The sequence below is a fragment of the Mauremys reevesii genome, linkage group 12 (assembly GCF_016161935.1).
Source record: "Mauremys reevesii isolate NIE-2019 linkage group 12, ASM1616193v1, whole genome shotgun sequence".
Classification (NCBI taxonomy): domain Eukaryota; kingdom Metazoa; phylum Chordata; order Testudines; family Geoemydidae; genus Mauremys; species Mauremys reevesii.
Window position 1 is genome coordinate 13,853,176 of NC_052634.1, and position 19,927 is coordinate 13,873,102.

The window sequence follows — 19,927 nt, forward strand, 5'->3', positions numbered from 1 at the left end:
TTCTCAAAATGGAGGGTAACTATGAACTTTTGGATCTAAGAAGTTTCTAGTAAAGCTTTGAGAAAGTAATTTTTTTGCCCTTTTTAATTTTGTTTTTGGGCATTTTGTGACCCAGAAATTTCATTTCAATGAGAAAACTTTAATGAAAAAAATGCTTTGATCAAATGCATGAATGATTCAAAATGTGGGAAAATCCATTTTCATCTGGAATAAGTTTAAAAAAAATACTTTCTAATTTTATTTATTTTTCTGGAACATATGACCATATTTTCCATGGGAATGGTTCACAAATGGTCCTATTTTAAAATGAAAAAAAGCATGCTTAATTTTTAACTGCAAAATCAGTCAATTTTAGACAATTTGAAATGAAATGGGAAAACCTCAAATTTCAGGCTTCTCAGATGTAAACTTTGGATCTTTCGTCTCTCTGCAGTCACCAGCTTGAGTTTCAATACAAATAAAATTGAAACTAAGTTGAAACCTGAATAAATTTTGCATAAAACGGGGCCCAGATGCATCATCTTTTCAAAGAGGCTGTGCTCTGTCTCAGGCTTGTAGTAAAGCTAGAAGCCAGAAGAGTATTCCTCAGTTTCAAGTTCTGTAATAAGACTTTCACAGAGGTTTAAATTTTTAAGTGCACTGTCCTGCAATCCTCAGAGGTGAAGTTTTAGTCAATTGGGCTGGAGTCTGACTTCAGAATATTAATGTCAGGGATCGAGAATGTTCCTACATGGGGCAGCCATACATGCTTTGTTTTATAAACTGCTGGATTTCTGGTTTCCAATAAATGAATGAAGACAGGTTTCTTTCATTATATTCAAAAGCAGGGAAAATCACAGAGAAGCAATTGGTGTGTAAAATAGGTGTCAGGGAACTGTACCAAGAAGACACTTTCTTGACATCAAAATCAGTCAGAATCAAGCTGCTCACACTGTTTCAAAGAAGGGAGAATGTTAATATGCAGAGAAGAAAGGGAATCTTGATGGCCCCCTCAGAAAGAAGTCTGTTTTTTCCCACTAGGCACTCAATGGGGGCTGCAGACTTCAGAACCTTTCACTGATTGCAATGCCACTGATTATGCGGCTATAATAGAAGCCTCTGGCTCCGTTACATTGCTAAGAAAACAAAAATTCTGCAGGAGATTGCTCATGAGTGACAGGCTTTTATATAATTATTAGGTCACAGTTCAAATCCAGCTCCATTCAGCAACAGCCAACGTTGCTGCTATCTCATGGGCATTCGGTTGGCTACAGATTAGTTGATGGGTTTAGTCTAGCTGTTGGAGGACATAGATGCCTGTATCAAACATACCATCGCAGACAGCAACCTTGTTGGCAATTTCATTACAGAGGACAAGTATTGAATGGATCATGGAGAATTAACTAGCAGTACCCTAGATTAAGAAATTTAATTTGAAGCACATCAACAGGATGGTGGTAGGGAAAGCTTTCACCACTGCCACCTGTCTAGACCTGCTCAGTGGATATAAACATCCAGCCTCTAGGGCTGTCAAGCCAACATTTTTCACCAGCATAAAATTAACTTTTTTTAATTTAAATGCCATAGAGCTGACTGTGACATTCCCCTCTGGCGTTATCTAGACCGGTGATCTGTTAGGTCACTCCAGTCCTTGACTCTGGGGGCCAGCCTTACCCTGCTCTGCTGTGAGAAACCCCCCATTCCTGGGCTGTTTATGCATAGCCTCTGGCATGTAAGCTGCTCCTTGGATTGTGCAACCGAATGACACTACTAGCCAATATCTCCAGTCCCAGACACAACCCTCGGAACCTCTGTCTTGCAGTGTCCAGTTATGCCTGCTGGACACTGCAAACTTATCTGAGTTCATCAATTTAACAAAGAAATCAATATGTATCAGGCTTGTTATCCCAAGGGGAGCCTCTGACACACTTCAAACCAAACACTGCTTCAGATAAAATATATCTTTATAGTTAATAAATTTGTTTATTTATTTTAAGTGATTATAAGTCAAAGCATAACAAGTTGGATTTGGTCAAATGAAATAAAAGCAAAACGCATTCTAAGCTGATCTTAACACTTTCAATGCCCTTACAAACTTAGATGTTTCTCACCACAGGCTGGCTGGTTGCTCTTCAGCTAGGCTCTCCCTTTTGATCAGTGCTTCAATCACTTGATGTGGTGTCTGTAGATGTAGGTGGAAAGAGAGAGGAAGAGCACGGCAAACGTCTCTCCCTTTTATCATGTTCTTTCTTCCCTCTTGGATTTGCCCCCCTCGCTTCAGAGTCAGGGGAGCATTACCTCATCTGACCAAAGGAAGGGGGGGGGGTGACTCCTTCGAGAGTCCAACTGATTCTTTTGTTGCTGCCTAGGTCAGTGTCCTTTGTTCCTGTGACGCTGGACTGGGTTTGTCCCATACATGCCCTGATGAGGTGTGAACTGCCTCTCAGCTCTTGGAGAGTTTTGTCTGGGCTTATTTTAAGCCACCAGGATACATTTTCAGCTTCATAAGTACATACATGAAATTATAATCTATAACCTTACTATAACATTACTGTAAGAACAATGCTCAGTGCATCATGAGCCTTCTGAAGACACCCAACATGACAAACTTTGCATTGGCTACCACACAATCATTGGGGTGCTCCCCCGAGGTACAGAGCATCACACTGAGCTCTAAGCTGTTATGTGATGTCATGTGGATGACAATTCTACGCTTGCAATGCTAGATGGGCTCTTTTTACAATGAAGACTCAGGCATTAGTGGTAATCCACCCCCCCCCCCACACACATACTGAATGAATTTCCCAGCTCCGTCCATTCTTCTCTTTTTCCTGTACAGCAAATTGACGACAAAGTCTTTTTACACATATGCAGAGTGAAATTGACCACTGTTCAGAGGGCTAGCGCAAGGCCAATGTGCCATTTAAGTCCTCAGGGGTGAATATCACCTACAGTGGGAATGGACAAAGCATGGAGAGAGAAGATGGTGTGGAAATGGACACTGATGACTAGCTAGGGTGGCAGGGAATAGTTTTCAATATTTAAAATCCTATTATTCTAATTAAGCAATACACTTCCTTAAATTAGCATCAAAGATGCTGAAGTAGCTCTCAAATGGTTGTAGAAAGTGCTGGGCCATTGACACTAATTAGTCCAAGGAACACCCTGGCCTATGACAAAACCAATATTGTTCCTCTGACTTCAAAAGGAATATTAGAAGGTGGGAGCATGGTCCCCCAATTATTTCTGCGCATCATCTTTGGAGGAGGACACGTCCATACTTGATTCACTTTGATTTTCATGCCAGAGGGGAAGACTTTGAAATTTTAATTTTTCTGAATGCTCTCCAGGCCTGGGAATGCTCCTGGGTGTTGGAAAGTCAAAAGAGGTAAGGGTCTAATGTAGGCAATGAAATGGAATATGCAAAAAAGTTTACACAGATAGCAAACTTGGCAAACTAGAGAGAGAGAGAGAGAGATCGATCATATTTACTTCTTTATATTATGATTCCACTTTATTAAATTACTGATGTTCTACTATATCATTTAATCAATCATTTCTTGCCTTGTTATGTTTCAGGAAGCGGTGGCACAAGGTTGACATATTGCCTCTAAGATCAGATCCTTGGATTTGTCAGAGGAACAAATGAACTGAAATTTCAATTGCACTGAAATGTGTTGCTCTGTGAAAGAGCAAGGATGGGTCAGGGGTTAGGTGAGAGACCTGGGTTTAATCCTCTGCTCTGTCACTCTGGGCCTTAGGCTCTCAGTTCCCCATTGGTAAAAGGGGGATCATGATACTATCCTACCTCCCAGTGGTACTGGATGTATTTTAAAGATGGGAAGATGCTCAGATACTTTGATAAAGGGAGCCATATAAGCACCATTAGGCATGTTAGTGATGATAATGTAGTAGTCAGGCCTGTATATTTGCCTGAGATCGAATTTTGGGTCTTGTTTGCCCATTTAACTTTCAATATTTTTATATTCTTATTAATATGTGTAAACAAAGAACAAAGAACCGTGTGTTGCTTCTGCCCAGACAGATGGGTTTATTAAGAACATAAGAACATAAGAACATAAGAATGGCCGTACCGGGTCAGACCAAAGGTCCATCTAGCCCAGTATCTGTCTACCGACAGTGGCCAATGCCAGGTGCCCCTGAGGGAGTGAATCTAACAGGCAATGATCAAGTGATCTCTCTCCTGCCATCCATCTCCATCCTCTGACGAACAGAGGCTAGGGACACCATTCTTACCCATTCTGGCTAATAGCCATTTATGGACTTAGCCACCATGAATTTATCCAGTCCCCTTTTAAACATTGTTATAGTCCTAGCCTTCACAACCTCCTCAGGTAAGGAGTTCCACAAGTTGACTGTGCGCTGCGTGAAGAAGAACTTCCTTTTATTTGTTTTAAACCTGCTGCCTATTAATTTCATTTGGTGACCCCTAGTCCTTGTATTATGGGAATAAGTAAATAACTTTTCCTTATCCACTTTCTCAACATCACTCATGATTTTATATACCTCTATCATGTCCCCCCTTAGTCTTCTCTTTTCCAAGCTGAAGAGTCCTAGCCTCTTTAGTCTTTCCTCATATGGGACCCTCTCTAAACCCCTAATCATTTTAGTTGCCTTTTTCTGAACCTTTTCTAGTGCTAGAATATCTTTTTTGAGGTGAGGAGACCACATCTGTACACAGTATTCGAGATGTGGGCGTACCATGGATTTATATAAGGGCAATAATATATTCTCAGTCTTATTCTCTATCCCCTTTTTAATGATTCCTAACATCCTGTTTGCTTTTTTGACCGCCTCTGCACACTGCGTGGACATCTTCAGAGAACTATCCACGATGACGCCAAGATCTTTTTCCTGACTCGTTGTAGCTAAATTAGCCCCCATCATGTTGTATGTATAGTTGGGGTTATTTTTTCCAATGTGCATTACTTTACATTTATCCACATTAAATTTCATTTGCCATTTTGTTGCCCAATCACTTAGTTTTGTGAGATCTTTTTGAAGTTCTTCACAATCTGCTTTGGTCTTAACTATCTTGATAAGTTTAGTATCATCTGGAAACTTGGCCACCTCACTGTTTACCCCTTTCTCCAGATCATTTATGAATAAATTGAATAGGATTGGTCCAAGGACTGACCCTTGGGGAACACCACTAGTTACCCCTCCCCATTCTGAGAATTTACCATTAATTCCTACCCTTTGTTCCCTGTATTAGTACGAGAAAAGATAAGAGATAGAGCTAAAGTGTTGCTGGTTTTGGTGGGAATTTAATATACGATTGCCTTGACTCCTATCTCGAGCCTAGTCAAGCAACTAGTCAGGAGGGGCGAGGGGATGGGGGGGAGGAGGTATAAGAAACACTAAAAGCCAAAGAAATGCCTTCCCTGACTGAAGTACGACCTCTCTCCTTACCCCTCCCATGGGATACAAAAGAGGTGATACCGAAGCCCCCTGACTCACAACCTTCCAAAACGGAACATGACCATAAATTGTAAGGGGTGGGACCAAGGGAAGGCACTACAGGTATAATTATGCCTGCTAAGGAGAGGGGAGCTGGGACACTGGGAAGAAAGGCTGTCAGAGCTATGGATATGCTTGCTTGGAATAAACGTTGCATTGCCTGCACTTAGGACTTCCAGTCTTCTGCTTTCTGTCTGTGTTGCAAGGACCAGGGGAAGGGCAAAGGGAAAGCCCTTAACAAGCACCTGAAATAGTTCAGCAAGAGCACTCCTTTCAGGGCAAGTCAGTGGTAATCTAGTTCTACTTCATTCCCACACCTCGAAGCCAGGGATGTCAAAGACAATTACAAATATGCATTAGTTTACATCACAATACCCACTTTGTGAGAGGAAGGTACTATAATGCCCTTTTTACTGATGCTCATTTTTAAGAATGAAAATGATCCTTTGGATAAGCAAAAGCAATCAACAAGCTAGCACTAATTTTACTGTGTTTTGCATGTAAAGTTTGATTACTTTCAGGACATCAGGCTGAAATGCAAATCCCTCAGATTTCAAGCTTCATTGTGATTATTTCACACTGTTCTACCTTGGCAGGAGGGGAATATTATTCTATCCTTTTTAAAAATGGATGAACTGGGATGCAGAAAGGGTGTGATTTGCCCAAGGTCACACAGCAACAGCATGAGGAATAAAAGCCAGGAGTCCCAAATCACAGCCAATTGCTCTAACCATTAGACCATCTTCCTTCCAACTATGTCTAAGTATAGTTCTGGCCTTTTGAAACCATGTGCTAATAGTGTATTGGGTCACTGGATTAACAAGTCAGTTCTATTATCTCCAACTGTCTGTTTAATGTAAGGGTGGGGGGGAGTCAAAGAAAATCATTGAACACCAGTGGTGAAATAAGATGTCTCCTGAATGCCCAGTGATCACCTAGCATCACATTAAGGCAACAGCACTGGTAGGCAAGGGGGCATGGATCAGCGTTCATGTTGTGTTCCCCGTCAGTACCTGGACTGCGGAAGCTAATGATCCAATCAGCGGACCAAATTCGGAGATGAATCCTGGTCATGAGCCACCTGAGGCACATTGCGCAGATGCTAAGAAGACGATGACTGGTAGGCACAGAATGAGGTTTGCAAGGTAGCTATATTGATAAATCAATCTTTGGTTAATTGTCAGCAAAAGAGGAGAGGAGGATAAAAAACGTGAGGGAAGCAAGACTCAGCCAGAAAGACTTATAAAGATTCGCAGACTCCTTCATCATAGGGAATGAAGGCTTAAGGGGAAAAAGCTGGGCTCTCTAATGGTCTCTAATTGAATCAGCCAAGTCGTTCATCTCACAACTCAGATGAATCTGACTGCACGTGGGGGATTGGCTTTCGACTGCTTTTTAGTCTCTGGCAACATTGCTTCATACGCTCTCTCTTCTATTAAGCAATGAAGAGGTCAGTGGCACATCCATGTTTATGGCTCACAACAGGCCAGCCTAATTCTGTCAGTGGACTGGGGCTACCAGCTTTGGATTTTTGTTGCCATGGGGTGGGGAAGAGAGAAAGAAAGAAAGAAAGAAAGAAAGAAAGAAAGAAAGAAAGAAAGAAAGAAAGAAAGAAAGAGCATTGAAAGCAAAATTGCATGGACTTTACAAACAGATTCCTTCCCATTTTCTTCTCTTGCAAGTCAAATTTGGACCAACCAATCTTGATGAGTATATCTTTAAGATAAGGCAAGGGAGAATTAATTCCCTAAAGTCATTGCTGTGCCCAATTCATTAAGCTGGTACTGAGTGTAAGTGATTCTGTGGCTTTCAAGATGCCCATAAAAGCAGCACTGGATGCTGGAATGTGTGTCACTTGTATTGATTTAGCCCCTGCTGTAGTCATTTCACTCAGGGAATAATCAACACAGGTCTCCCCAGTACTGGGCCTCTCTCAGGTGTTTTCAAAGCTCTGGAGCCAGTAGTGCCAAGGCACACATACTGATCTATTGTTTCTACATGATGCTGCTTTAGATAGGACTAATGCTACAGCAAGCGAGTGTGTCTGATGGAAATGGGGCAGGGATGAAAACTGGAGGGTGAGTGGGAATTAGTGGTTAAATTTTTTCCCCTACAGCTGGTTGAAACTTTTGGCAATTGCAATAAACATTTTTCCCACAAAATGTTGATGAAAAAATATTCACTATTTTTTTACCAGTTCTAGTTATGTGCTTATACCTCTAGCCATTTATATGGTACCGTGGTCAGGCTTGAAGGGCCTTATTGTCAAAGGTATTTAGGATCTTAAAAATTCAGCTAGGCACCTACTGGGATTTTCAAAATCATCTCATAAAGATAGGCATCTAAGTCTCATTGACTTTCAGTGGCAGGGAGGTGCCTAACCTGCTTTGGGGTTTTTGAAAACCCCATTAAGTGCCAATGGGCATCTTTAGGCACCTAAATATATTTGAAAATCAGTCCTGAAGTGCTTTGAAAAAATGACTAAACCAATATTACCTTCTTCCTCACCCGGTGAGTGTATATTCAGATATGTTGGTGACTGCAGTGACCTGAAGAAGAGCTCAGTGCAGCTGGAAAACTTGTCTCTTTCATAGAATCATAGAATCATAGAATCTCAGGGTTGGAAGGGACCTCAGGAGGTATCTAGTCCAACCCCCTGCTCAAAGCAGGACCAAACCCAACTAAATCATCCCAGCCAGGGCTTTGTCAAGCGTGACCTTAAAAACCTCTAAGGAAGGAGATTCCACCACCTCCCTAGGTAACGCATTCCAGTTCTTCACCACCCTACTAGTGAAAAAGTTTTTCCTAATGTCCAACCTAAACCTCCCCCTCTGCAACTTGAGACCATTACTCCTTGTTCTGTCATCTTCTACCACTGAGAACAGTCTAGTCTTTCACCAAGAGACGTCGGTCCAATAAAAGATATTACCTCAACCACTATGTCTCTCTTGCAGGGAGTGAAGTGCCACTGATTTGTACCCATGCCAGCCAATGCAGAACCAACCCGGTTCTGGGAGAGTGAGCTGCAGTCTATTCCTTCTTCTGCATCATCAATACAATGGTTTAGTTCTAATTAGCTACATCCGTCCTCCCCCCTTGCAGGCTAATAGGATAACACAGGTGATAACAAGGGCACAATTTGGCCTGCTGCACTTCTAGTGCTGACAGCCATGTGTGAGAAGGAAAGAACCCAGCATTGCTCTCAGATCTCAGATTGAGTAGGTAGCACTGGCAGTTAGAAATAATGGGGTGGGATTTTAAAAGCAGGCTCAGGGTGGTACATACTCAGGCCTAGATCCTCAGAAATATTTAGGTGCTTAAGATGCAGATAGGTTTCAGAGCAGCAGCCGTGTTAGTCTGTATCCGCAAAAAGAACAGGAGTACTTGTGGCACCTTAGAGACCAACAAATGTATTTGAGCATAAGCTTTCGTGGGCTTGCATCCGATGAAGTGGGCTGTAGCCCACGAAAGCTTATGCTCAAGTACTCCTGTTCTTTTTTTGAAGATGCAGATAGGTGCACAGTGGGATTTTCAAAAATGCCTATTTTCCACTGAAATCAATAGGAGTTAGGTGCCTAGGTGCTTTTGAAAATCCTACTGGGTCTTTAACTGCTTCCTCAGGCATCTAAATACCTTTAACATTTGGTCCTCTGCTCCCATTGACTTTCATTAGGAGCCGTGTCTCCAAATTCTTTGTTTTTTAAAAATCTCAACCAATGTTTTTTGCTCTTTGTAAACAGAGTGAATTGCTCTGCAGTGATTGAGAAACCATAACCATTGAGCCCCATGGGGGTGCCATTTTTATAGTTCTCTGAAATGTGACTGTAGAAATGAGGACTAGCAGCTCTTCCCATCTAGTCTAACTGGAGCAATTTTGTATTCAATAAGCTTCCATGTAAACCAAAAGTAAGCGAATTATTAATATGCCTGTCTGCAGTGTTCTTTTCATTAGGTCTGGTCTCTCCAATATCAACCTACCTACCACTGACAGGTTCTAGCCTCATCTCCAAATATCAAGCCACCTATATAAATATTGTACCTAGCAGTCAGCTGTAACAGGGCTAACTTTGTCACTGCACTAGCTTAGAATGCCACCCATGTCAAGCAAAAGAAGTATATCAGGAAATAATTCACATAGCCAGCAAAAGAAAGGGATCCAGTTACATTAACAGGGACCAAGTATTGTTCATTTGTCTATGCAATATTCTAAATTGAGGACCTTCATTCAGTTCCTAATAACAGGAGTTCATCTCATGTAAATCACAAGGATGACCATTCCTGGGTAAAGAGAACAGGAGTACTTGTGGCACCTTAGAGACTACAAATTTTATTTGAGCACAAGCTCATTCCTTGGCAGTTTTAGCAAAGGCCCCAAACTAGAGATACACACTGCATTATTTCAGGACACCCTGTTCTGGTGAGATGTCTCCCCACCACTCTACACATGAGCCATACAGAAAGCCACCTGGGTTCTGAATGCTTTAGTCAAACCTTGGCGCACTCTGACATCTGCCCAGCCCTAGACCCAGCGGGAAGGGCTCTTCCAGCTCCAACTTTTGGGTTTAACAGCAGATATGGCACTGTCTCCTGAGACGGGGGTAATTAATTTCCATAGATCCAAGCTCCTTAATGTCATTAAACCCAGGTCTGGGCAATCCCACTGGGAGAGGAGTCCATTTGTAAAGCAATCCAATTCCTCTGCCATGCTTTTCATTTTGAGGTTGTTACTGGTAATGACTTCCTTTTGCACATCATTAGCAGTGGCTGAGTTTTTTGTCAGAGGAAGTACAGTCTAAAGCTGCAGGGTATCTATTCAGCCAGGACTTAATGGTGCTAATTTGTGATGGTGAAATGGGCCCTGGGCCACTGAGGTACTTCTAGGTATTAACCTCCAATTGCAGTGCAGGGCTCTCTTTGATATCAGCGAACCCAGGGCTACCAAATAAAATTCCATTATCAATCTCTCTCCTCTATAACACCCTGAAATGCCGTTATTTTTTATAATGCCCAAGAGTGCCTAGGCGTGGCACTTGATTTGCGTTTTGTTTTACACTGCTGTAACTGTATTGACATCAGTAGAGTGACTCCTGATTTACATTGCTGTAAATGAGTGGAAAATTGGGCCTGGATTCCTAGTAGCTATAACACAGTGTTATTCTATGGCACTCTTACACCAATGAGACACACAACTAACACACTACACTACAGCCCAATACACTAGATATGGTCCCTAAGCAGAATCTGCCATTCCAATTCTCATGAGCTTTGGTAATGTTTGAATCCAGATCTGCATATTGGCCTATCTCTACAATATACTGCTGGTAAAAGAATACACCCTAGTAATGCTCCATTAGCCCTTGCATGCATTGCAAATAGGTTACACGACTGCCAAGTAATCTATTCAGGACTACCTTCAAACTCTGCTTGGAAGCTGCAGCTATTGCTGAGGGCTGCTACCCACCCAAAAACCAAGGAAAGAAGCTGGGGAAATCATCTATGCTTGTCTTTGTCCTAGTGTCCTGTTTGCTTCTGAGGTGTGGCTGACAATTTTGAAAGCCAGGGATGGTCTGGGACCCAGCGGTTTGAGGGATCGTCTTCCTCTAGGCACTGTTGCAGCAAAGTCTGCCCCGGTAGGTGACAATTGCTGAGTTCTTGGAGTAAAACCTTCTAGGCCAGTGATTCTCAACCTTTTTGGGGCTCAGGATGCATTTGTAAATGTTTATGGCCTGTTGCGACCCAGCAAATAGTCTGGGGTTGGAAGCCCTGGTGTGGTTTTGGTCAGGTCCTGTCCCTGGTGCGTGTGTGTGTGGGAGCGGGGGCTTGCATTCTGCCTGGCACTCACCCCACAAAGGTGGCTCCTGCAGCTCCTGTGCTATGGGGCTGACTGGGCTTTGCTCTCCGATTCATGCAGTGCAATCCCCATGGCTGCACCGCTGCTCAGTTTTGTCCCCGGCACTCTGATTGGACCGAATTTGTGTGAGTGGAGCTATGACCTGGCTGATGATGTTGCAGAGCCACTCACTCAAATTTGGCCTATGCAGGCTCCCATCATTATGACGGCTGGGCCAAACTTGAGTGGGGACCCAAGAGGTTGCAGTGCCTGGAGCAGGGAGGCGAGTCCAGCCAGCCTTGTGGGACAGGAGCTGCCACATGCCCCTTTGAAATATTCTGGAGACCCAATTTTGGGTCCCAACCCATGGGTTGAGAACCCCTGTTCTAGGGAATTATGGAGCCCACTGGTGGTGAACGGCATGATAGCCATAAACGGGAAGTAATCAAACTCGTTTGCAGCTGATTGAGTGGGATGGTTGGAACTCTTGGACCAGCTCCAGTGAACCCCACATAGCTCTGCCAGTTTTCACCAGCGGGTTGCTTGCATCTGTGCTAAAGCACACTCTGAAATAGACAGCCAGTGCTCTCCCATCTCTGGGACTGTCTGTGCTCAGAGATTTGGCAGGGTCAAGGCACAATGCAGTCATGTTTAATTAGTGTTTCATTGGTTAAAAACTTGCATATTTGTCCATTTGAGTATTCCCGACACAATTATGGTAACAGGCATCTCTGGGGGCCGCAGAAGTGGCTCTTGAATGCCACCAGGGAGGGAGGGGCGAATTTCATAGAAGTTAGGTTTTCTACCCCTAGCTCCCTTAAACTTGGAAGCTAAAGCACCAAGTGGTATGGTGAAGGTTGTTTTAAGAGTCGGGAATAACTGCACTCCATTCAAGCACCACCAGTAAGGCATGATAGTAACACTGGGGCAAGGAGAGAAACTTTGCAGGGGACTCAGGTTAAGTTAAAAAGCCCTCTCTGGCATTTCAGAGCCCATCTGTACAGGGCTAACCCTTCCCCCAAACTCATCCCAGTCACCAGCCTCAGGCCTCTCCTGTGGCTTAACCCCTTAAACACCAAAAGGCTGATCTTCCTATAAACACACAATATTAGCAGTGGCTTTTCTGCCTCCAGAAGGCTTGGTCCTTGCTTCTAGATAACAATGCCTTCCTCTCTCCTGATATTAGGCCAACCACACTCTAAGGCCCTGAACTTACCAAGGCTCAGGTGCATCTCTGCTTCCCAGCCTCATTGAGCCAACTCTGAATTTCCCAGCTGGGACTTAATTCCTAACCCCCCCATGCTGCTGTCTGGGTAATGCCCCCCTACAGGCTACACTGAGGACAGACATGGCTGCAGATACCCTATTCCAGGGAGCATTGAAAGATCTGCCCTGCCCTTCACAAGCACTTTAATACTCAGAACACCCCTGGGGTGGGGTAGGCAGGCATGTCCCCCATCTGATACTGGATCCCAGAAAGGTTACTTTATGGACCAAAGGTTATACCGAGAGTCAGTAGAACAGAATAGAGACCTGGGTCTGGAGGCCTCCAGCAGAGGAATGCCAAGAATCAAACCCAGGTCTCTTAAAACCCAGTTCACCACTCTAACTACTAGGCCATGGTGCCAAACACTCAGTTAAGAAGAGAGTGTTGGGTAGAGGGCCCCAGATGTTCTCCTCCAGCTCCCTCTGGATGGGAGATGAAGATGGGCCTTTAGCCAAACACTTCAGAATGTTGAAAGTCCAAGTTTGCTTTGACAAAGCACACGGGAGTTCTTCTCCCCCTACTGGGTCCCCCTTCCATTCTTAGTGTGATGCCAGCTATTAAGGTGAGGTAGGAAGAAAATGACATGGAGACAACTGTTACGCAGTATTGTAGTTGTGTCGGTCCCAGGATGTTAGCGAGACAAGGTGGGTGAAACGACGTCTTTTACTGGACCCACTTCTGTTGGTGAGAGAGACACACTTTCCACCTTACACAGAGCACTCCACAAAGAATGTGCCCTAGCAAACGGGTGCGTGTATATTTAATGTTGCATAGGGAATCATCAGGAACAAGTAGTCACTTCCTGTGTCCCAGGGAGTTCAGACTCTTTCCAGCCCCTGTGATCTAAAAGGACTGCATCTGCCTTCTCATACTTGCTGGAAAGTGAGACAGGGATTTAAAGATACAGAATAATTTCATGTTGTGCTACAAATACTTTTGCATTCCAGTTTTGGGAAGAAATGGCCAGGAACACCTATCCATGGGAGGACACTGGGACTCAATTGATTGACACTGAGTGACACCCGATGACACTTGTCTGTTTTCTGTCTCACTGCACCCTCTTCAAACTCCCCTTGAGAAAGTCAGCGCTGCTTTTAGCTGCAGATTTGGCACCACACATCCATGTGCAATGAGGCTTTGGCGTGGAAAGAAAGCTCAGCCAGCCATATCTCTCCCATCCTATCTGTTACATAGTGCTGTTCTGTGCTGTTTAACGGCTGCTACATTCCACCTAGAGGTGGTTGTACTGTAGTAGGGGGGAAATGATCTGTACATACTCTCTCTCTGATCCTCATTGAGATGTATTTTCTGCATAATTGTAAAGAGGTTTGTGAAGAAATCAAGTATCTTTTATCATGTACCTATAATGTATCATGAGATATACTACATACATGCAAATAAAGTAAATACAAATTAATATTCATTATGAGTGCCATTTTAGACTACTGACCCTCAATCCAGACGGAAAAAGACCCATGAAGTCAAAAGATGAGGTCCCCAACCAAACCCTCAGCTCCAAAACAGGCTGAACATGGGAGTGTTCAAAATCAGGACTTTGTGGCTGTTGGGCCCCCTCTCTAATTAGGTCACGTCTAGCTAGTGCAGAGTTGATGGTTTCCTACAGTGTATTCCCCTGTGCTTTGCTCAGTCTGGTTTAAAATGACCCAGGCAACAAACCTCCCACCAGTTCCCTTGGGAGACTATTCCAGACTAGAACATAATAATCCCCATTTAACTCCAGCTCTGCACCTGTTGTTCCAACACACCTAATGATTATGCTTGACACACACAAGAAAGCTGCTATGCTTCTGAGATGTTTATTTTAACCCAGCTGGTGAAAATGTAAAGTGTAACAAATATCTACCCTTCTCATCCTCCATCAGAGTGGTGACTGACGGTAGAGGGATCATCACTGAACAGTAACACTATATATCTAAAATAGCTCAGTCATAGCCTATTTTAAAAACAGGATAGAACTGTGACAACAGTTGGGGTTGAACCCAGGACTTACAGAACTAAATGCCTCAGTCACAACTACTTGAGCTAAAACATAAGAACAGCCACACTGGTTAGATCAAAGGTCCACATAGCCCAGTATCCTGTCTTCCAATGCTGGCCAATGCCAGGTGCCCCAGAAGGAATGAACAGAAGAGGTAATCATCAAGTGATCCATCCCCTATTGCCCATTCCCGGCTTCTGGCTAATGGCTTCCAGCAGAAGAATGTCGGGAATCAAACCCAGGTCTCTTAAAAAATCAGTCCATCACCCTAACTACTAGACCACCGTATCTACTACATAGTTAAGAAGAGAATGTTGGGTAGAGGGCCACAGAAGCTCTCCTTTAGCTCCCTCTGCATGGGAGCCAGAGATGGCCTTTTAGCCAAACACTTCGGAACACTGAAAGTCCAGGTTTGCTTTGAGTTGTGGACAAAGTACATGGGCATTCTTACTTCTCCCCAAACTGGGTCCCCCTCCCATGCTTAGTGTAATGTCACACAGAACCCCCTCTTGTATTTAGAAGCTGTATAAGACTCATCTCACTTATATGGACCAGCACCTGGGAGGAGCAAGGGACAAAGACCCATATTCTTAGCCTAGATGTCATTGGCAAATGTTGACATTTTAATGCCAGCTTCATTGTCTTTTTGCTCTTTGCTGGTTATTTTTGGCAAAGCTTACCTGTTGCTTCGACCATTCCTTCCAAGATGACCACGATTTCAAACTCCTCCTTCTCCAGTTGGGCACGGGACATCTCCCAGAAGGGGCTCTTCTCATTGATTTCGTGTGAGATGATGAGTGGTGAAACCAGGAATAGCCTGTCGTCCCCCGTATCAAAGCCCACGTTGATGTCCGTTTGGTTCAAGGGGATAAATTCCCCTTCTTTGGTCTGTTTGGACTTGATCAACTTGGCTCTAATGGAAGCCTCAACAATGTGGGAATTCCGGAGGTCCCCGACCCGGAACATTAGACAGAGCTTCTCATCCCTGATAGAAATCACTGCATTATTGGAAAACATGAGGGTCTCGGCCCTTTTCTTTGGTTGGCTGATTTTGACAAACATGCACCCTACCATGAACGCATTGACAATGGAGCCTAGAATAGCCTGAATCAGGAGCAGTATGATGCCCTCGGGGCACTTTTCAGTGATAACCCTGTAGCCGTACCCAATTGTGGTCTCAGTCTCAATGGAAAACAGAAACGCGGAGACAAATCCACTGAGATTTTCAACACAGGGGATCCAGTTCTCATCTTCAAGATGGTCCAGATCTCCCCGGATGTAGGCAATAAGCCACCAAATGAACCCAAAAAACAACCATGTGACAGTATAAACCATGGTAAAAACAAGGAGGTTAAAGCGCCACTTGAGGTCCACCAGAGTAGTGAAGAGGTCGCTAAGGTACCGGTAGGTTTCATGGACATTTCCATGGTGCACATTGCACTTGCCACTCTTCTCCATGTAACGCTGGCGCGGCTTCTTGATTTCTGCTGCCAGGAGACGGGTTCGGTCAGTGGCGATAGGGACATAGTCCCGCGGCTGTCTGGGAAACTTCTTGGGATCCATGGGTGTGACTCCAATTTCCATGTCCTGGTTCATGAAGATCCTAGAATCTCCAGCCATAGTTGGGCTAGGGCAGGGTAAAAGGAAACAACATTTAAGACATCAGGAAAATAGCGTTGCCAAACCAGTGCTCCTGTCAGATTACACAAAGGGGTGATAGCACATTGTGCAACATTGACACCATATTGAAAAACTTTGTCTCCTAATCATAGAATGCTGGGCACAAGTACATCCTGCATTAGAAGAGCTTTTTGGTAGGGCCATTCCCTTCTTCTGGTATTTTTTATGCCTCTTTTAAGGTTAAATAATGATAAGTAATTATTTAACACCTTTATCATTACCTAACTTATAGAGAATGCTCACAGAGTGAAGCAGGAGTGGTGAACTAGAATGGCCCCTTTCCCTTGGTAGTAAGTTTGCACGTACCTTGTTACTGATTTGCGTCAATACTTTTAATAAAAGCTCTTTAGGCTTCTTTTATGTAAGGCAGGGAGGGATGAGAAGTGAAGACAATTTGGACATTTTCCAAAGGGACTAGTGATTTATGGTGCCTCAATTTTTGGGGGGTCAACTTAAGAGACCTTGAAGGGGCTGGTTTACAGAAAGTGCCGAACGCCAACCCTCGGCAAAGCAGACGTCCTTGAAGGCAAGTCAAGTTAGGTACCCAAAATCACTAGTCACTTTTGAAAATCTAGATTCTTAGATCTCTTCTAAAAGGCCCATGGTCTTTGTCAAAATCTTTTCTTGACTAATTATAAATGGATGATGATATGAGCGCCCGTCACTCCTGTCAGGTTACAATGTAAAATCATCTTAACCGAACATTAAAATTATAAAGTAGATATTGCTTTCTTTAATGGAAACTATTTCTTCTATTGAAAATCAAGAATTCCATCTTCAAACTCAGGGAAGAGAAAGTGTTTCCTGTGCAGAGCTGCCTAAGGAAGCCTTCAGTATATCAAAGAGAAAGAGTAGCAACATTCTCCATGATATGCGCTCTCTGCAGCGTCCTTAGCAAATCTTATTAAAACCTAACCAAATCTATTACAGTTCTATCTTTAATCTTCTTATGCATTTGCGAATGGGAAGAGGTACAGAGATACAATTAAGAGTGTCTTGGGAAAGACAAAGCTTAAGGCTGAGCAAAGTGGTTTCAGTTTTTCAATATAAAAAAGTGGATGGGAAGGCAGCAGAAAGACAAATAAATGAGGCAGCAAATTTCTGCTTCCACTGTATTGCAGCCAGTTCTGCAATTCCCAGCGGGGAATTTCTCTTACCCCTTGTATCAAAGCTACGTAAATCAACCAAAATCAGCATTTCCAAAAAAGCAGCCAGAGGTTATTGATGGAGCCATGTCTACTGGTTCCCTACAGCATGGGTGCCAGTGATTGACCAGTCACCTGAGTCAAGATAGCAACCTGCCTTTGTAGTTAGAGCAAGAGACTGAGAGTCTAGACCTGGGTTCTAGTCCCAGTGACAGCAAGTTGGCTCCCTCAGCAGAGTTCTTCCTATATGGGAGAAGGAGGCACATGAAAGGGAGATGTTACTGCCACCAAGTGTCCCCCTCTGCAAAGGGGTAGAAGATAAATACTATTATTGCAGCTATAGCCAGTCAGCAGCTGGACCCAACTTCTCCTCTGCCATCATTTACCAAACTCTCCTTCCCTCCCAGCACTGAAGCATCAGAATACCCAGCATTTCAGAGCCTGCCTGGTGACAGCCCCCGAGTGCAGGGGTTGATATGACCTTTGGTGGGGGGCAAAGCTGTGGTGTGAGTGAGATGGGAGCAGTAGAGGGTTGGCAGCTGATAGGGTCGAGGGAGAAATAGTGTTTTGACTTTCTGTTCTGGAGGGAGGGGGACTGGGTAGTGATGACTGGTGGCAGAGTGAACTATGTAGCTATTAGCCTAATGTTTTCTGTGTACTGCCTCTTTAACTCTCTTGCAACGTCAGGTCTGATTCTCTGCCACCTTGCATAATGCGTGTCCCTTGATATCTGTGCCCAGTGTGGGTGTCAGAATGGCAGGGTCCATTTACCCTCCCCTTGTAAATGCCAGTGCCAAGTGCACGTCCGTGGAGAATCTGCACAGAAACAGAGGTTCAGTGTAGCGGAGATAGGTGCAGAGGAAACACACTGGATAGAGACTTTCCCTTTATTCTTTCTTTGCTTGCCCTCTTTTTTTTTATTAAGCTAAAAACCTAATTATTGAAATTCACAGGTTCTAGTTGCTTGAGGGGTGTGGAAAGGAAAAAAAAATGTGTCCATGATTTGTAGGCAAATTTGTGCATGATTTCAGTCAAAAAAGAATCTGTACTAAAGACAATACTTTTAGTTGTTAAAGGTATGTGAAGTGAAATTCTGCTGTCAGTGACACTGAAAGAGAGCACAGTATAGCCCAAGACTCACAGATATGAGCGATCAGATTCTATACAATGCAAGACAGGAAAAGATCAAAATCTGGTAAGAAATCAAAAATCCCTGCAACCCTGTCTCATGAAAAACAGCCTGGAGAGACTAGCTGTTAATGAAAGGACATTGAAACCTGCCATAAGCAAAAGCACTCAGGGGACTGGCAAAAACTGGTTGCTAGGACAGCTGGTCTTTAACTACAGGTCAAGTGAAATTGTTCGGGAAATCTTGGGGATACTTAAAACAGAGCCCTCAAAGCAGAAGTGTTGCCTGTTGCAGGTGAACTGTACTGCCCATTTCATTGTAATTAGAATTTGTCCTAATATTTAATCTTCATTTCCTCAGTTGCAGTTTAAGTCTCTTCTAGCTGAGTGATACAAGTAATCGATCACAGTCCTCTTCATGTAGAAGATTAATTCCTTTTCTTAAAGGAAGAAGCATGATCTAGCAGTTAGAGCACAGGGTTAGGAGTCAAGAGACCAACCTGGGTTCTATTCCTGGCTCTGTCCATGACCAACTTGTAACCTTGAGCAAATTGCTTCCCCTCTCAGAGGCTCAGTTCCCATCTGTAAAATGGGGGATTAATGCTACGTCTATTTATAAAACTAGGCAAATATAATTGTAAGTCTTGTAGGGAACCTCCCCTGACCACAGAGGTTTGAAATTGCCCATTTGTCGACAAAACATATAGCAAAAAGGGAGAACGGTACAGATGTAAGTTTGAATTCCTCCTTTATTCCACAGACATAACTACCCTCACCATGCACACACATCCCCCCTGGTTAATGGTAATTGAGTGCAAGCGGGCAAGGGAGAATTAACCTTCAGTTTGTGAAGCACTGCTCTCTCTCTAGCAGTAGATTCAGTCCCAGGTACCACTATGTTTCACTGGCACTTACTGGCCTTGGTTAAACAAGGCCAGGGTAATAAAAATGTCACTTTCGTACAAAGCCACGTGCTCCTTTTAGACAGGCTGCCGAAGCTGCTGCAAAAGGAGATGAGAGTCGGTGCATTATCAGTTTGGCAAAGAGGCCTTTTATCAGGCTTCTCAGTATCGCTCAGCTTTTGCACAGATGCCAGACTTGAGGAGAGGAGGGGGCACTAAGGGAAAGGATCTTAGATTTGCTGAAATAAATTAGATGGATTTTAGCTGAACTTCAGAGGGCATCATTTTTCCATGGCTGCTTCCATACAGAGTCAATGTACCTCTTGCACCCCCCAAAACAAACACCCCCAAAAAGTCAAAAGCGGATTTCTGTTTTCTTAGCAGGGTTAATTTTTTGTGTGTGTGAAGACTTTATGTCAAATTCAGATTTCATTAACGGCAATGGGGATTTCATCATTAACTTCAATAGGGCCAGGTTTTGACATTTTTCTTGGAGGGGAAGGATGGTTAAGGCAA

At 43.6% G+C, this 19,927-nt stretch overlaps 1 protein-coding gene across 3 annotated transcripts in view; it reads right to left on the reverse strand.

Annotated features, from left to right (window-relative positions):
* The window catches only part of KCNJ5 (potassium inwardly rectifying channel subfamily J member 5), an 86,050-nt gene that overhangs the window by 14,507 nt on the left and 51,616 nt on the right, over positions 1 to 19,927 (reverse strand). For all 3 annotated transcript variants that reach the window (XM_039496890.1, XM_039496889.1, XM_039496891.1), the window contains one exon: positions 15,237 to 16,183. In XM_039496890.1, the coding sequence (XP_039352824.1) occupies positions 15,237 to 16,176 (940 nt within the window). In that variant the 5' untranslated portion in view covers positions 16,177 to 16,183. The remainder of the gene's footprint in view (positions 1 to 15,236; positions 16,184 to 19,927) is intronic.